This window comes from Madurella fahalii, assembly GCF_045866475.1.
Source record: "Madurella fahalii IFM 68171 DNA, scaffold_3, whole genome shotgun sequence".
Taxonomy (NCBI): Eukaryota; Fungi; Ascomycota; class Sordariomycetes; order Sordariales; genus Madurella; species Madurella fahalii.
The window spans coordinates 3,026,661-3,044,095 of NW_027263973.1; the positions used below are offsets into that span (position 1 = coordinate 3,026,661).

General features: G+C 56.0%; 6 protein-coding genes across 6 annotated transcripts; 3 read left to right on the top strand and 3 right to left on the bottom strand.

Moving 5' to 3' along the window:
- Positions 1-593: 593 nt before the first annotated feature.
- MFIFM68171_06361 (Integral peroxisomal membrane peroxin-domain-containing protein) lies at positions 594-2,835 on the top strand (the record flags this gene model as incomplete). Its single annotated transcript, XM_071061781.1, has 2 exons — positions 594-2,144; positions 2,200-2,835. 2 exons carry the CDS (start codon positions 594-596, stop codon positions 2,833-2,835), a joined length of 2,187 nt encoding a protein of 728 aa, XP_070917882.1.
- A 3,416-nt stretch (positions 2,836-6,251) lies between these two features.
- Positions 6,252-6,662, bottom strand: MFIFM68171_06362 (uncharacterized protein; the record flags this gene model as incomplete). The annotated part of the gene is made up of 1 exon (XM_071061782.1): positions 6,252-6,662. The coding sequence occupies one exon, from the start codon at positions 6,660-6,662 to the stop codon at positions 6,252-6,254; it is 411 nt and encodes a 136-aa protein (XP_070917883.1).
- Positions 6,663-7,275: 613 nt separating this feature from the next.
- MFIFM68171_06363 (Outer capsid protein VP5) lies at positions 7,276-8,027 on the bottom strand (the record flags this gene model as incomplete). The annotated part of the gene is made up of 3 exons (XM_071061783.1): positions 7,276-7,433; positions 7,530-7,811; positions 7,886-8,027. The coding sequence occupies 3 exons, from the start codon at positions 8,025-8,027 to the stop codon at positions 7,276-7,278; spliced, it is 582 nt and encodes a 193-aa protein (XP_070917884.1).
- Positions 8,028-11,305: 3,278 nt separating this feature from the next.
- Positions 11,306-12,914, top strand: MFIFM68171_06364 (uncharacterized protein; the record flags this gene model as incomplete). Its single annotated transcript, XM_071061784.1, has 2 exons — positions 11,306-11,832; positions 11,891-12,914. The coding sequence occupies 2 exons, from the start codon at positions 11,306-11,308 to the stop codon at positions 12,912-12,914; spliced, it is 1,551 nt and encodes a 516-aa protein (XP_070917885.1).
- A 1,071-nt stretch (positions 12,915-13,985) lies between these two features.
- MFIFM68171_06365 (Apple domain-containing protein) lies at positions 13,986-14,842 on the top strand (the record flags this gene model as incomplete). Its single annotated transcript, XM_071061785.1, has 2 exons — positions 13,986-14,284; positions 14,350-14,842. 2 exons carry the CDS (start codon positions 13,986-13,988, stop codon positions 14,840-14,842), a joined length of 792 nt encoding a protein of 263 aa, XP_070917886.1.
- An 813-nt stretch (positions 14,843-15,655) lies between these two features.
- Positions 15,656-16,657, bottom strand: MFIFM68171_06366 (Acetyltransferase; the record flags this gene model as incomplete). Its single annotated transcript, XM_071061786.1, has 2 exons — positions 15,656-16,321; positions 16,604-16,657. The coding sequence occupies 2 exons, from the start codon at positions 16,655-16,657 to the stop codon at positions 15,656-15,658; spliced, it is 720 nt and encodes a 239-aa protein (XP_070917887.1).
- Positions 16,658-17,435: the final 778 nt, after the last annotated feature.

Here is a 17,435-nt window from a genome sequence, read left to right on the forward strand (position 1 = left end):
TCCCCTCTGCGGCTCTTCTCTTCATCAACCATGTTGATATCTGGTGCTTCACGATCGCACGTGCACCGGGAATATACGTCTTGGCGCTTCTGCTCTTTCGTCCACTTCGGTGCTTGTGGCGTCCAAGTTGCCTGCGCGGGTCTGGGCGCACCGCCTATGACGTGGGCGAGCAGCCGTCCAGGTGCACCCTCAAGAAAGCACCGACGCCCAGCGCGCGCCTCGCCGGGCTTCTGTTCATGGCTGCGTTTGTGAGTACATCCCCCATCCCTTGAAAAACCCCTTGCGCCTCCCCAGCGTGAGCAGACATCTTGATCGTCATTTATCCCGGGGCACCGCGACTCGTTGAGAGCCTCGGAACTTGCCATTGTAGCGGGCTGATCCCTTGGCCTTGATTGGAGATTCGGCGCTGCCGGCGACAGCGGTCAGTCCCAACACACAACGAAGCCGGCCAACACATCAGCTACACATCCTCGAACCTACACAACCTTCCACGGCCCTCGGCGATCATGCCATGAGAATGGATTCCATCTTGCGCTTGACATAGGCTGACAAGCGTACCATCGGCCAAACAGGAACCCCCTTGGCTCTCACACATGTCGACCCCTCGCACCCAGCGCCGTGACCCGCTCGACTCGTCGTCCTCGCTCCATCGCCCGTCCACCCCCTCGCGCAGCAATTACTCCAATGATGGCAGCTCTTCCATCCTCCCGGGCGCCCCGAACCCGACCTACGCCACCTTCTCCCCCGCGACGCTGAGTTCAACGGCCCCGAGCGGCACCTCGGCCGCAAAGAGGAGGAGCACTATACTCGTCCACCAAAAGTCGCCACTTCTGCTCGCGACGCCGCCCCAGATCACGCGCGCGCTGGCATACAGCCATCCATTTCTCCTGCCGCTGAACAAGCTCGTCGGCTTGCTGACATGGACAACGGGCGATCCGTGGGAGAGCTTTCTGCTGGTGGTGGTGTTCTGGGCGTCGGTGCTTTACGGGGACATTGTGGTGCGCGTGGCGGGACCCGTAGCGCTGGTACTGCTCCTGATCGGCGGCATGTACGGCCGGCGCTTCAGTCCGTTGAGCAGCAGCGGATGGAGCGAGCCCGGGCTTGGCGCCGGGGACGGGACGGCTCTCGTAGCCGAGACGAAGGGCGCCAAGGCTGGACGCAAGCCGAATAGGGGCAAGAACTTGTCAGTAGACGGACTGCCGGAGAAGAACGCCAAAGCGGGCAATGGCGGTGCGGGAGCTGGGGGCACAGGGGGCCACACGAGGAACCAAGGATCTATATCCGAAATCACAAACACGCGTCATCAGAAGACGCTCGATGAGATCGTCGAAACGCTCAAGGAGTTTACCGCAAGGTGTAACATCTTGTTGGAACCGCTGCTCGAGCTGACTGACTTCCTCAGCACTCAACGCACCCCAACCTCGGCGACCACTCGGCCGGCACTCACAACGCTCTTCGTCCGCATCCTCCTCTGCACTCCCTTCTGGTTCCTCCTCACACTGCCCCCTCTCCGCCTCATCACCACCCGCCGCGTCATCCTCCTGTTCGGCACCATTCTCCTCACATGGCACGCCCGGGTTGTTCGGGTAACCCGCGTCATCCTGTGGCGGAGCGCCACAATCCGCCGTCTGCTCGCCCTCGTCACGGGGCTGCAATTCGAGGGGCTCGTGAAGCCTCCACATCTGCATGCCTCAGGAGCGACTGAGTCCGCGGCCAGCAGCGCTGCCAGCTCGACCAAGACCAAGGCCAAATCGTCCTCCCCCACTACCGTCAAGACGCCCCGCGAGTCGGAACTTACCAAGGCGCTCCGCAGAGCGCGCGGCGGACGAGGCACAGGCGTGCGATTTACGTTTATCATCTATGAGAACCAGCGGCGATGGGTCGGGCTGGGGTGGACAACCAGCCTGTTCGCCTACGAGCGGCCCGCGTGGACGGACGAGCACAACAATGCCGTGCCGCCCCGCGACGAGTTTGAGCTGCCCGAGGTTGAGGATGGGAGCAAAATGCGGTGGCAGTGGGCCGAAGGGTCAAGGTGGAGGGTGGATGGCGTGCCCGACGAGGCCGTCATGTCCGGGGATGGTGACGGAGAATGGGATTATGACGGGCCCGGTGGGAAGATGGGGTGGGTTTACTATGACAATAAGGTGGGCTCTGCGTTAAGGACTACATTGTTCCCAGTGATACTGACTCCCGACGTAGTGGCAGAACGGCCGCCGAGGCCAGGACGGGTGGGGACGATGGACTCGCAGAAGGAAATGGTACCGCGACGCGGAGCTCGTCGAGGCAGACGATGCCGTCATCCAAGAGGAAGGGGAACCAGGAATTGCCGCCGCCGACGGCGCAGTCAGTGCCGACGACCAAGCCACAACCCCCACCCCCTCCCCAGCACCCCGCCAAGACCAACACCCTTCCGCCGTCCCCTCCCTAGATACCAACTCAACCTCGACCCGAAGCTCCCCCGAATTCTCCGTCACCCCGCCAACTCCACAACGGTCGCACATCCCCGACGAACACGCGCGCAGCAAAGAAGACAAGTACGACTCGGCCAGCCTCCTCTCCACCCCGTCGCGATCCACCCGCTTCTTCTCGTCGTCTTTCAAAGGATCCGGTGGCGGTGGGGGTGGCGGTCCGCCGCCCGTGCTGAGGCGCCGGGTGACGGGCGAGAGCCACAGGAGCAGCAGGAGCAGCAGGCGTGCGAGCGTCGTGGCGAGCCCTGGGGAGGACGACGCGGCGGCTGTGTTGGGGACCCAGGCGAGGATGGTGGCGCTGCAGGATTCGGGCACCGAGGTGGGCAGCTGGGGGGTCGGGGAGGAGGTTCGGATGGGACTGGAGTAAGCTTTTCGTCTTCTTTCTTTGCCTGTTCTATATCTCTTTCTGGCTTTGGTTGTGATCGGGGTTGGTGGGTTGGGATGTTGCTGCTGCTGCTGCAACTGCCGCTGCTTTACACTGTTTGGTGTCTTGAGGGATGGCCGGGGACGGTTGGCGCGGCGGTTCTTGATCTTTTGTGGGCTAAATGAGTATAAGGATATCCATCGTTGGAATGGTCGGCTGGGTGGGTAGGGGTTGGGTTGGGATGGGTTGGGATTGCCTTGTTACAGGTTTTGTGGTGGCTTGGTGAAATGGGTAGGCCAAAAAGGTGGGTGGGTATCTTGGATTAGTACTACCGTAGTATGTTGGTTAATCAATTCGCTTCGAGCATCATCGTGGCCGCGGCGTGTCTTGGGTGCTGTCGAATGTGTGACGGGTGATGGTGGGGACTTCAGGGGTATATAGCCCTGAGCACCACTCGACGGACTGTACCTTTTATTTCTCCCCCCCCCCCCCCCCCCCCTCCCCGGGGCAGTACGATATGGCGAACAACAAATCGGAAGATAAAGAACCCATGCAGAAACCAATAATCGCAAAACGGTAAAAATAACCAACCCCGGATATGACAGAGCCATCCCCCCGGATCCTACCGGTACCTCCCCTCGGGCTTGTATCCCGTGTGGCTCGTCCTCTTCCTCGTCCTCGACCTCCCCCTTCTCTTCCCCCACCGAGCGCGCTTCCCGCCGCTCATGCCCGCGACCCCCTTGACCAAACCTCTCAGCGACTTCCCCCACGCGAGGAGTGTCTCCGTCACACGCCTCCACATCTCCCGTCCTGCCTCGCGCTGCGGTTCTGTTCGCGCTTTCCGCCGTCTGCGTCGTGCGCTGCGCCTTTGCCCTGGGTCGTTTGCGCGTCCCCCTGTCTGGGAGGCCGTGGAGAAGAATCAGCAAGGCGTCTGGTGGCGCGCTGCGTCCCGTGACTTTTTGTGTTTGTTGGGGGTTCTTTTCAGATTTGGCCGCTTTGGTCGTCCTGGTTCGTTTAGTGGGCGGCTTGGTCCTCGGAGGGCGGTCGGTACTAGAGGGAGAGCTGGGGACTGGGCTTGAGCTCTGGATCGTGGTCCTCCTTCTCGTTTGGTTGGGGATTGGGATTGGGTTGGTGTTCCGGTGACCGTTGGATTTCCGATTAGGTTTGGACTTGGGCTCCCTGGGTTGGGGGCGCTTGGCCTGGAAGGAGGATCACTTGGGGCGGAGAGCGTTAGATGTCCAGGGTAACCGAGGCTAGTGGTGGCTCCGACGTTTCCATTTTCAGTGTTCCAGGTCCAGCGAGGATAGAATGGCGCCGCATATTCATTGCGTTTCTGCGGCATTCAGACTCGACGGGAAACGAATAGCGGCATACAACTACTGTTGTGACTGGTGACGATGCAGGCTGTCTGGGTCACGGTCTGGTTGGTATCCCCACTCCGTTCTTCTCAAATATACCCCATACCGAATGGCTCTGGCTAACCGTAACTACTGATACTAGAATTCGATAACTCAAGTATGCTTGGAAATAGGTGAAGGTAATTAAAGCAAGGCAATTCCTTCAGAGCTGACTCGGGAGATACTTAGAGTCGTGAATCGGACTCTGTCGCAGGATTGGCCTTTGTAACCGTGAGTTGAGCTTGGAATAGCTAACTCCAAGTTCGAGTCAACTAGAGCTTCCTACCTGTTTATACTCCATTGTGAGTTCACCACCGGAGCATATCAACGTGGCTGCTACGTGTCGAATCGAGATTCAAACCTAGCAGAGAAACAAAATGTACAAGTACCGTTTGATTTCGTCCTATTCTAATCTCGAAGACGACGCCCGTGCGGATCGTGGCTGCCGGCCAACCTAGGGCTTGAATACGGCATCCTATATTTATTGAGAAAGATGGAATCCACAATGTTCATCAAGTCAGGGTATTGCGTTGTAAAACAACTCTATTTCAGGATTTATTACATGTTTACTACTCTACGTTTCACGCTGAATAGTGAGCTCTATGAGCCAAGATAGAGTTTGTGAAATAATCATTACAAGCTGACAGCCTAAGCCGCAAGATTCGCTGCCTTCTAGTAATGATTAACAGTCAACTGAGACAGTCAAAAGCTTATGGCGGCATCATTCTCCACCTATCCACTGACTCCTTTCCCAGCAACCCTTCAGCCTCCGTTCGCAGCAACGATTCAGCTTCCCGTAGCTGGGCGTTTAGAATAACAAGTTGACTCATGGCGTCACAGAATTCAGCGGTCGCATCCACATCCTTCCAGGCGGGGGAAAGATCTTTTGCGTCATTAACGTCCTGGATCCATACGACTACACATGTCAGCGCAAGGGCAAGCTGCACTTTCCATCTCGGATCGTTTCGCAGATCAGGGTATTCCTGGAGGCGGCGGAGCTGGTACCGCAATGAGATGAAGCGGTCACGGAGGTACCGTCTTTGTACCTCCTCCTCAGGCCTAGGCGCCGCGGTAGGCTCGGTTTCAGCCATTATCAATTGGGAGAGGCTTGATAGTATACAGTTGGGAATGTAGTTCGCTTTTAAGTTCTTCTTGTTTATAGATTGATTCCCGTGGGCGTACAGCTTTGATGTTCTGGGGGGGTTGGGATGTGTTCTTGGGGAATCAAGGTCTCTTGGTATATATGGGTTGTCCAAGAGCACAGCTGTTACCAGAGTAACTGTCACTTAGGAGCATGAAGCCCCACTCGGATCCAGTGAGTACTATGGTTGTACATACATCCGACGGCTGGTCAACGACTTACTCGAACGAAGGCCGACATGCAGGTAATGTAAGTCATCATTAGAACTAGTACAACATCGGTGAAAAATTGATGCCACATTCCAACTATGTATCTCCACAAACACAGTAATAACCAGTTCGGCATTTCGTTAGTTGCTCATCTGCCCGCTACTACAATGCCGTTGTGGAACCCATGGTGCCGTGCAACGATCCGGGGCCTCGCAGAGATCTGTGCTGGAGAAGTCATCGCCTCCAACCTGTGGCCGCGTAATCCATCAGGCCGGAGCTGATCTTTCAAAGTAGCATCATCTGGGAGGAAGTAGAGTCGATCAGTTACCTGCTGTTGATGTTGGTGCGGCGGGCTGAATGCTTAATTGACAGCAACGGTGTTGGACATTCCCGTGACCTAATCCTTTTATCACCGGTCAACATTTTTGGCTACACAGCTACGTGGTACCGAGTGGCAGCCACTCGGACACATTCATCAAGAAGTATGATCACTAATCACACATGGCCAAGTGGCTTAAACTGCAAAGTCTCATAGTAAGAAACAACAATGTTGGCGAAAGCTATCGCTACACGGTTATGGACCACATGGAAGTTACGGCCAGCCTCCTTATCATTATCATCTAGAGGACCACCCGAGGTCAGCCTGCGTTTCACAGTCTAGATGTCCATCCTTTAACGCCTACTCTCAACCACGTCACCCTCCCAATACGGACGCCCATCGCTATACTCTCCCCCAAATATGGTAGACAAGTTAATAGACTTCAAATCATCCTTTACCGCCGCAAAGACCTCATCGTCGGTCTTGGCCCACGCCAACTCCATAATCTTGTCGTACACGCGGTGCAAAACTGCCAGCACCCGCTCGCCCCACTCGACCGTGTGCTCCTGACTGCCAGCCGCCAGATCGGCTTTCCACATCTCCAGTTTCCACAGGAGCAGCTGAACCACCTGGTACGTCTTGAGCTCGGGGAGGTCGGGAGGATCTAGTTCCGTCTTGATCTTCTCGCTTAGGGCGGCGAAGCGGCCGTGGAGCTGCAAAAGCTTTTCTTTTTGCTTCGCTTTCCCATTCCTTCTGTTGTACATAGGTGATGCGGGGATGTTGAGTTTAGTGTATGGTTGGTGGAGCGTAAATGCTGAACTTTTCAAGTGTTCAAGAGATTATGGGCCCGTTCGAGCTCGGAGGCAGGGGGGAACTTGCAACACCCGGGTTGCTCGAAGAATATATCTGCCTATCGTAGCCTCACCATCGTCATACGTGGTCAGGGGTTCAAGATGGAGTTGGACAAGACGAAACAAGCACACAGTGGCGTAAATAGGTGCGGTAATGCTCCAGTGACCCAGTGTTTGCTGAGCAGCTCTCCACAGAGTTGAGGATACGTGATTTGCGGTGACACAACCGGCGGGGAGATCGTGAAATTAGGCGCGATTATTATGGGACCTAGGGCTCCCGTTTCATAGAACTAAGTATTAAGCAACATCCAGCAAAGCAAGCCCGAGAGCGACAGACTCGGCCGACCAGGAATCCTCACAAACCTCCCAGTCCTACTCCTGTTCTGGGAAGTAACGTTCCCTAGCACAGAGCAAAACAAACATCCGCCACACCCTTCCGTATTCCAACACCCCAGTGCAGTGTGGCCTAGCATACATAGCCAGCGCACCTCGCATCAGAGCAAGCGGTACAATCCACCAACCCCCCCTAGAAGATCAGCCCCAACAACGCCGCCGCCACGACGCCTAGCACAGTCGTCAACAAGCCCTTGACCACAATCAACAGCCCAATAACAACCTTATCCAACGCCTTGATGAGCGCAACCAGAGCAAGCAGCAACGGAGTCAGGTAGGCGAGGACACAATCTACCCCCATCAAAGACCATCGTTAGCACAGCTTGCCTCGCCAACCCATTCCGCCCTTAGGGAGGAATAAGTAATAGGGTAGGTGTAGGTACTCACCGAGGCCGAGCTTAACGATTACGAACTTGAGGGTGCAGGCGATCTCCCACACCAGCAGGTGAACCTTGAGGGCCAGGCAGTCGCTGTGGCACTTGCCGCCATGGCCGTCGTCATCATCACCGCCGGTGCGGCCGACGATGCCGTAGATGGCGCGCTTGGCCAACACCGTGGTGGCCGACTGGAGCGCCTCGGTGATGGCCTCAAAGTCCGGGGCGAGCAGCGCCGCCGCCTCGTCCTGCTGGGCGGCAGACGGGTTGTCCTGCACGGCTGCGGTGGTCTTGTCTGTTTTGGTATTGTTGGTTAGATCTGACGGTCCAAGGATGAATGAATGGATGGATAAGGGAAGCGGGACGTACTGATGTTGGCCGTGTGCACCTTGACCAGCTCAGTGAGCTTGTCGAGCTCGTCGCCCTGCGCCTCCAACTGGCGCTCGGTGAGCACGGGCGTGGCGAGGGCCGAGACGGCGAAGGTGAAGAGGGTGAAGAAGGCGGCCTTCATTTTTGGCTGATCGGCTGGTGGATTAATCGTGGGATCAGGAAAATATTAAAGGGTCTGAAGACGGGAGATGCTGGGCTGGGCTGGCTCTAGTGAGACGAGTGCTGCTGCTGAAGTGAGAGGTAAGAGATGGAGAGGGAGGACTAGAGCTTGGTATTTATGCTTTTCGAAGCATCATCTTCTTGCTTGTTTGGTTGCTTGGTTGGCCGGAGATGTTGGCAGTGTCCAGGATCCGGTGATAGTGTTGACCAACTTCCCGCCGGAGCCGCACGTTTCACTAACTTCCTCTAATTTTGATAAACAGAAACTCTGCGGCGTCATTGACGGTGGAAAAGGTCCTTGTTGCATCCTGTAGACCATCCTGGCTCAGCTGTGATGTCAACGAGCATTCGCCTAAGCCCACTTTGACGGTGTAATCATCTGGCGTGTTCAGGTAGACCGAGCAAGGGGAAACCGACTTCTGGTTTTCCAAAACAACTTGGGCAAGAAGAGGAAAGGTCAATGCCGATCCCCAGATGCTAGTATATGAAAGGACGATGCTTGGCAGAGAACGAATGAGCTCAAGCAGCCTGATGGAAGCGCGTGGTGGTCTGTTGGTCATGCTTCATTGGACCGCTAGGATCTAAAGGAACCATGGCAAACAGGTTTCGCGGCTCTCAGAGCCCCGTTCGTGTTCTACCTGCTGCAGTTGCAGCACGGCCTTCCTGGCCATAGCCGTGTTGTGATAAGAAAGTGAGGTTGCAGCCGGTGCGGTGCTCAGCTCTTCAGAAGAACCCCCCTGGGCAACCGATTGAAAAAGGGGCAGTCAGCCCTCCCGATTGGCTGTCACTTTCCACGGCCGGTCGATGGAACGTCACTGAGAGTCTTCTGAGATATAGACAACACCGCTTACAGCAGCTCAGGCAATCGCATTATTGTCGGCTGCAACGCAATGATGTCAGGACACAGTATGGAGAGTGAGCAAGGGCTCGATGGAGTCCTTCCCTTTGCTAGATGAGTCTCTAGAGGTCTGTGGCATTACTCCACGCTGCTAGAAGCCTCTCAACATCGAGAACTCGGGGATAAGAGACTGACAGAGACTCCTGCAAATCCTTACCATAGGTGACGGCCGACCCCTGACGGATCGGCCAACTGCAGTGAACATCCAAAAAATGGGGTAGGAGCAAAACCCGGGTTTGGCCAGGGCTCGATAGGCACGGTTCCGAAGAGGTGGGGGGGAACAGTTCACGGTTGGGGCCTGACAGGTAACTGCTAGGCTTAGGTGAGATCAGCGCCAAAGGAAGCTTGTGTCATCGCCAACTGGAAGACCCGATCGGTGGGTAACACAACCAACGGCAGAACGTGTCCTTCCTAGCTCGCTGGGCTGCATCGGGTTTATCCAGGGGCGGTAGCAGATTGGCAGTGAGGTGAGGGTGTGGGAGCGGCGGGATTCTGCACGCTACGCTCGAGTTGCATTTCCCATATCTACCACCAGTGCTTAGTACACGGCCCGCTGCTGTCGCGCCATGTTTATTATTGTGCTGATTGGGCTGCGGCTTCTGCCAAGTTGATGTGGCGCGCGGATGCCACCCTCCTGCGCGAGACGGTTATCGGGTCTGGGCCTGGGTGAGCCGCCGCCACGCTCTCTGCAGAGCGATGCCGAAAAGGTGTGTTGCTGTGCATGCCGCGGGGCGGCATCTCAGATTACGCAGTTCTCCGCGCATGACGAAATCCGGGCATGTTCTTCGGCACATGGGTTCGTGGGCCGAAGTGGATTCGATCTTGTCTGTCCTGACTCGTTCTCCGTCCCGTAAGGTTGCCAAGATACCCACAGCTATCACCCGGAAGCGCTAAATGTTGGGGAAATTTAGCGGCGGAAGAGTCGCTCCAGGCCCAGTGCTGGTGCAGGTTCCAGGAGAACGGTAGTGGACAGAGTCTCGAGCACTGTGCTATGGCGATCTTTTGCAGGGCCAGGGGGGCCTTTGGGAGATACGCAAGATAGTCAACGTTACGGCTTGCTAGGATCCGTGGATATAACCTGGGGATTGACCAGGAGAACTTGTGTACCGTCAACAACAGGAAATGACATGACTCGTGCAATTACCTCGATCATTTGTCAGACAAGGAAAACATGCGCGGATGCACCATCGAAGATGCAGCAGCAGAGCTTGACGCCGCAGCACATCCACCACTAATCATGTTATGCTGTGATGGGTGGGGACCTGCGCGGGATGCGTCAACACCACCCACATTTCGCGAACCTTAATGTCAGCGACAGCGTTGTCAATGCTGATGGAGAAAGTAAGCAAACGGGACGATAATGTGGTTGGGCGTAGAAACCGGTTGACGCCCGGGGTCCGTCCTTGGTAAGGAAAAAAAGGAGCAAATGCTGGTCACGAAACGGTCCGAACTAACCGACGAGCCATGACAGTCGATAATCGAAATCTTTGCGAGATTTTGATGTGCAGTCTATGACCGTGCCTGCCGACCAGCTCAAGTTTCAGATCCAATTTTCCAACCCTCCAGTTTCTTTTACCTAAAAGTCCTACCAAGTTCATGTTCTGTCATACTCTGTTCTTCAGCATGCACATTGGTGTATTAATTAGTAGTTTGGCGTACCAGAGCTACAGTAGATCAGTTTCTAGATAGGGGTAACTTATAGAGAGGGGGAATGTGGGAAAGGTGAAAATCAGTCGATTTTTGGTCATCCCGCCTTCACGACTCTTCCTAAGCAAAGCCGCAGTGATTTATTAATTATGATTTTATCTATCCAGTTGCCGAACGAAAACACGGTATCGCCATGTTAGAGGTCGAGACATTCGATGGCGCAAAAAGCCTGCTTCGCGTTGCTGGAATGCACAACATGTTTAGGGGCGTGCAGAGTCTCGGCCTTTGCTTCGCTCCTTAGCCGAGAACTGACATGCTGCCCAGTCTCCCTTGCGACGGCTTTTCCGCGTTGCTCCCTCCTTCAGAGGGCGCCTGGCCGGAACTCATCACACAACATATCAGTCAACATGAAATTGCCCACATGCCTCAGCTAGCTATTTGCCGTATCGACGCATTTCGCTCCGAAGAATGCATAGAGAGCTCCTCTACAGCACACGCGACGGCTTGGAATGAGACAAGCTGACAACAGAAAACTCCGATCAGCTACGCGTGTTGTTGACGATATAACAAGCTTCATCGTCAAGAGTGCTGTGCTACAATCCAAACATGCCGCTCCCTCACCTCGGCCGGGCCATCCCAACCTCACCTACCTAGGACCTGTTCCGGCCTGCACCAACGTTTTCGACACCTAGGCCATGCCCCGGCTCTCTCGGACCCCATCGCCAGCGGTCTCACCAACCACGATCCCCCAGGCCAAGATGAAGCCAGCCATCATGATGCCGACGGTGGCAGCGCCCGTGACGTACATACCGCCGCTGCGCGACGGAGCGTGCGGCACCACGCCGCGCTCGCAGCAGCCGCTCTGGACGGTGGCGCGGCACGAGCTGACGCAGATGCTGCGCATGATGCCGGCGCTCTGCTGGGCCATGCTGGTCCAGCGCAAGCACGTGTCGTGGGCCGACCGGGCCGCCATGGCCGTGCACACGCTGCTGGCCTGTCTGGAGATGGCCGTGATGCTGACGGCCGTCCCGCTCTGGCTCGTGCTGCCCGGCGCCGTGTTCGCGGCGTGGGTCTGCGCTTGCGCCGGCATGGTCATGGCCCTGTGCTGGGTGGTCAACGGCAAGGAGCAGATGTACCAGTACGCCGCTGCGTCCGAGGGCTGGATGATGGGGCAGGAGACCGACGACGAGAAGTGGATGTTCCTCGGTGGTATGGGGACGAGGTATGTTTTGTCTTGTTTGCGGGGCTTCCGCGCGCGTCTTTGATCTGACATTGTCCAGCTCTCGCCATTGCCACAGGCAGACACTTCCGGCATTGTCACGTCTCTTTGGCCGACCCATGACGTGCATCTGCCTACGCACCTACGGGATGCCGTTCGACATGGTCGCCGTGATGCTCCAGCGCTGCATCCCCATCCCCAGCCAGGCGCGGAGGAACTTGTATTCGCAGATGCGATGCGCCCTGCTAGACGACTCGATGAACCGCTGCGTTGTCCTTGCCCACAACGACAGCGCCATCATTGTGTCTCAGGCTGTGGCGCAGCTCTGCGCGGATGTGACGGCCGAGAAACTCGCCAAGCTGGAGATTTACACCGTTGGCGCTGCTGCCTGCGAGTTTGTCATGCCGCTCGGGAATCTCAACACCGAGCCTGAGCCGGTCCATCCGTCCAGCGACGTGCCAGACGACAACCAAGGCATCCACGTCGAGCATTTCGCCATGACCGACGACCCCTTTGCCCAATTGGGCGTGTTGCAAAGCGTCAGACAAAACATGGACGGCCGCTTCTGCGGCGGCGTCTTCATCATGAACAACACCAACGCGCCCCCCACCTCCCCACGTAAACCAGCCGGCCACCGAGCCGTGCCATCATACTCTGGCCTGACGATGGAAGAATACCTCACCGCTCTCTTCCCGGCCCAGATGCGCACTGGCGCTGCGGTTCAGAGCAGCGTCCTGGACAGCGTCATGACCGTCGACCGCGACTGCGCCGAGAAGCGCGAGATCGCCGCCATGAGCAACTACCACGCCGCGTCGCAGGCCAGGAGGGGCGGCTCCGGCGCCGGCGGCGGAGGCAAGCGCCTGAGCTGGACCGGCCTGGGTCTGACGAATGTTACCACCCCAGGCGCTCATAGGAATGGTATGAATCTTGGTCTGGTCGCCCTGGAGATGGCGCGCAAGGGGTGCAAGAATTGCGATGGCCACAGGGGGAGGGAGGTCACCTGGTTGGTGAGATATGTTAATGTGGAGGTGGGCGGCGCGAAGCAGGCGGCTGATGGGGTGAATGGGATGAGGAGGACTTCGTGAGAGGGGGCTACTGTATAAGCCAGTAATTACTAGCTGATTTCATCTTGGGCGGCGATGCGTATTGCATAATTAGTTGGCGGTTTGAATTAGTTTCCACCTTTCGTGTAGGGGAGAATTTTGCTTCTGTCGATCCCGAGCTTCCCATTATTACATCTCTGGTCGAGATGCGTCTCATCAAGTACGGTGTCAAACGCAAGCCTCCATGGCGCACTTGAATTGCCATATTAGGATTATCTCCTTGTCGCTCTGACGGGAATGATGGTCTCGAAAAAGCTGCATTCCTCAAGAAGCCGGAGTTGCCACTAATTAATTAAGAAAATTCGTCGCCGGAATATTCGTGATGATCAAAATGCCAATGTGTGACAAGACTAAGACACCCAATTCTCAATTTCTCTGCATCCTCCATCGAGGACAATTGAACGGAATCAGCGACTGCCTTGTATAAAAAAGGGGAGAAACGGGTGCGCTGAAGTTCCAACTAAAGGGGTACCACTGAACCAACGAGAAGATAGGAGCGGCCAAGTCGAACGAAAAGCCGGAACCCTCGCAAAATGCTTCTCCATCAATCGCAAAACGCTCCGAGCCCCGGATCCCCCTTTTTAATGACCTACAGGAGCTCTCTTCCACCAAATTTCGAAGCCAAGTCCGACCAGGTCCGTGGGCCGGCTCGGATCAAACAAGCCGATCTACCCAAGCTTCATGCCGTGCCCCCATCAGCACGGGTTACCGACATGGTTGAGCCTATCAGATGCCAACTTAGCTCTCGAAGGATCCGTCATACCGGGGCAAGTGCATCATCAGCACGAACTCCGGGTTCGAATCGCAGAACATGCTCAATGCCGCGGGTCGGGTTCCCACTCGAATTTCAGCTCGATGCCTCCCACCCTGGTATGGAATATCCCTGATTGCCTAGCTGTTCCCAGTTCTCCAGCCACGACAGCCATCATGACACCACTAGTTTCGTTCTCTTAGTGACACGCGAACTATCGCCCTGGGCGGCGACGACACATTCAAACAGCGCGGGCGCCGACGGCCGACGGCTGACGTCGCCTTCCCGGCCTGGTGCACAGGATGGATGCCCCAGAGGTCGTGTCGGGGCCGGTGAAGTCGCTGTCGCACATATTTCGCCGTCAAGGAAGAATTCAGACACCGCCACCAGTGCATCCGCATCCTCCCCGGGACAGGCCGGGGAGCATGTACGAGTTCTACATACACAAAACCAAAGAGGAGGTTGAGCGTCCGCCAGAACAGACGATATGGGGCCTGCGACGCCCGACCTTCGTTCTTGTCGTATCCCTAGCCGTGGTGATTCTGATCGCGACCATTGGTGGAGGAGTCGGGGGTTCGATGGCGGCTGCCAACGCACGGAGGTATGCCAGTTGCTGCTTCGCCGGGTATCATTGGTATACATGGAAACTAACTAGGTGAAAAATAGGGAAGCTGCCTCAGACGCAACCGTTTCCATGGCGACGACAACAATCATGATGATACCCACGAGCGGCGGGTCTGGGCTGGGCCCCACGCCAACCTCTGAAGCTGGAGGAATCACAGCAGCGGTGGCTATTACGGTGCCGAGACGAGGGGTAATCAGCTTCGATTGCGGCAGGATATCCATGAACCGACAGGTCGTGACCTTTGGGACGTCCTCTTGGGGCTTCGACGTGAGCTGCATGATGGACTACATTGGGCCGGGTGTGGACATCACGGCCATGACGACCTACTCCTTTGACGACTGCATCGGAGCCTGCGCCATGTTCAACAAGTTTTCCCGCAATAACACATGCGTCGGCGTCCACTTCAACGCGAACCTTACGACGGTTCTCCCGATGCACCATGGGAACTGCTTCTTGAAGTCATACCTGCCGCGGATGTCGGCGGTGCAGGACCTGGCTGCTGTGGCGTCACTGGCTTACTCACCTCAGTTCTGATTCAGCGGGCCGAGGTTGTCTAGCATGAGAGTGTGACTACGGAAGACTTTGGTCACCTTTCGCCACATATCATCGTTTGGTGATTCATGATTCAGGTATGTTTGATACCATGGGGATGCTTGGTTATTCAAGTAGATACACAGCCGGGTGGTACCACGGTAATATGTATATACTAGTAATTAGTTTCAAAGCCTTTGCTTGACTGTACTGGACAGGATTGTCAGAAACCCGTGTCGCCATGACACTTTGCGCACATAGTACCCTAGTGATGGCGGATGTAACCATAACCTTCTTATCACACGCTCCGAGGCTAGTAGTGGGTGGGTAATATTAACCCCAATCGCTCTCCAAGAGTCATCGAACAGAATCAATTTGTCTAGCTTTTCACCGAGTGCAATGATCAGGGAGCTGCTCTAGCGCTTGCCCGGGCGAACTGTACATGGTTTGAGGCAACATAACCAGTGTCCAGTATTTATTGACGACCGTGACATGGCCAAAAGCAAGTCTGGCATTGGCCTGTTCTGTAACGCCCCGAGCTACTACCGGGGACTATCCGACTTGAAGAAAGCTTGGGATTCCCGCTGTCAAGAATCTGGCACCCGTGGCCTAACCCCTGCGCGCCTGCCTCTATGCTCAAATTTTGCAACAAGTACAAATTTGGGCCAGAAACAGGTGTAGGGAGTACTTATTGAGGTACTGTGTCGTGAGAACCACGCCGACCTTGTCCGCAGTCACTTCCATCTTCGCCAGCGATTGGTACCAAATCAGGCAAACCCTTATAATCCTCCCAAATGGCCCTCCTTCCACAACAACCTACAAATCCTTCACCATCCACACATTTCCCTCCCTCTCCCCGCCGTGATAGATCCTAAACCCGCACTTCTCATAGAACCCCAAAACCTTGGTATTCTCCCCGGCAACGCCAATCTGGATGCCCTTCCCATAGTCACACCCACTGCTACGGACAGCCTCGACAAATCTGTCAATCATCTTCCGCCCCCACCCCTGGCCCTGCCACCCTTCCAACAGATCGATATGCATCATGGCCCGCCACCCTTGCACAAGCTCCATCTTGCCCTCCACGCCCTCCAGAACCAGCCACTCGACCTTGTAGGCCAGCTGCGCCAGACACGCGCCGTTCACCTCGCGCTCCCCAAGACGATCCGTCCCCGTCCCCGTCCCCGTCCCCGTCCCCGTCGTGATCCACCACGCCTCCCGCTCCCCCAGCTGCGCGGGGACGGGCACCTCGGCGCGCCCCGTCTCGCTGCCGAGCACCTCGCCCACGTACCGCGGGTACTCGGAGGCCAGGGCGAACACGTCGGGGGCGCCGATGACGTAGCCGACGGCGTTGCCGGCGCCGTCGTCGAGGACGAAGCAGTTGCGCGGGAAGAGGTGCGTGAAGGGGAGGGTCCAGAGGTAAGGGGCGATTGTGACGGCGGCCGGGGAGCGGGCGAGCGAAGGGGGCAGGGTGGCGCGGCACTGTTTGTTGGAGGAAGTTTTTAATTATTTAATTATTTGTCCTCTCCGGTTCAGATTCCATGTTGTTGTTTTTTTTTTTTTTTTTTTTTTTTAAGGAGGGTGTACAGGGTGTATACATATGGGGGAGCGGTGATAGGGGGGGAAGCTAGGCGGGAGGGGCATGGTCGGTGGGTGATTAAGGTAGCAAGTACAGCCAAGGAATATGAGTATAGACTCGGCGCAGCGTTCAACTGGATTGGGATCGGCATAGAAAGAAAGAAGAAAGAAGAAAGAGGAACGTACAATGTGCTTCGCATTCTCTGTATCCCTGGGCTCAAAAGGACGGATGAAAGCCATTTTGCAAGGTACGACGCTCTCACTTGACACCGGTGACAGAAGGAGGCGGGGTTGGTTGACAGCAAGGATGGCGTTGCGGACAAAGACCGGGCAACGCAAATTTGAGTTGATTTAGGAACTGACGACTTTTCTTCCGTCCTCCCCAAAAATACCGGGACAGAACACCTCAATATATCCATTCAGAGTCCTAATCTGGCAGGACGGACACGACCCCCTCACTCACCCGTCCAATGCCCTTGTCACCTGGCAAAACCTCGGTTCGCCTCCCATCTTCCGGCCCGTCCATCCCGAAACAAGCCTCTCCCACAACGGTCGTCACCCACTAGGGCACACCGTCACGATACAATACCGTATGCATTTCCTGGCTGATGACCGAGCAACCGAGTGGCCAGGCTGATGGTATTTCTGCATTCTTTCCCCAACAACTAGCTAGATAGCTACCGTACCCCAAGTGTTGTAAACCCTAATATAGTAGTATAGTACACCACCTTCCACCAAACACCGGACCTAAATAGTACAAATCTCCCAGGCCGGCCCCAAAGAAGCGAATGGGCCAGGATAGCATTCAGCCTTCTCTTGTTCTTCGGGGTATTCACCCAACCTCAAAATTCCGGCATCTCAAAGCCAGTCCCATCCAGTCCTAATCAAATACACACAAGAAAAAAGAAACAATGATAGAAAACAGAACCACCTTCACTCCGCGCACAAGTCTAGGAGGTATCTTAGTTCATAACCTCATGTAGTAGTAGTAGAACGGCCGCGCCTGCCCTCCAAACCT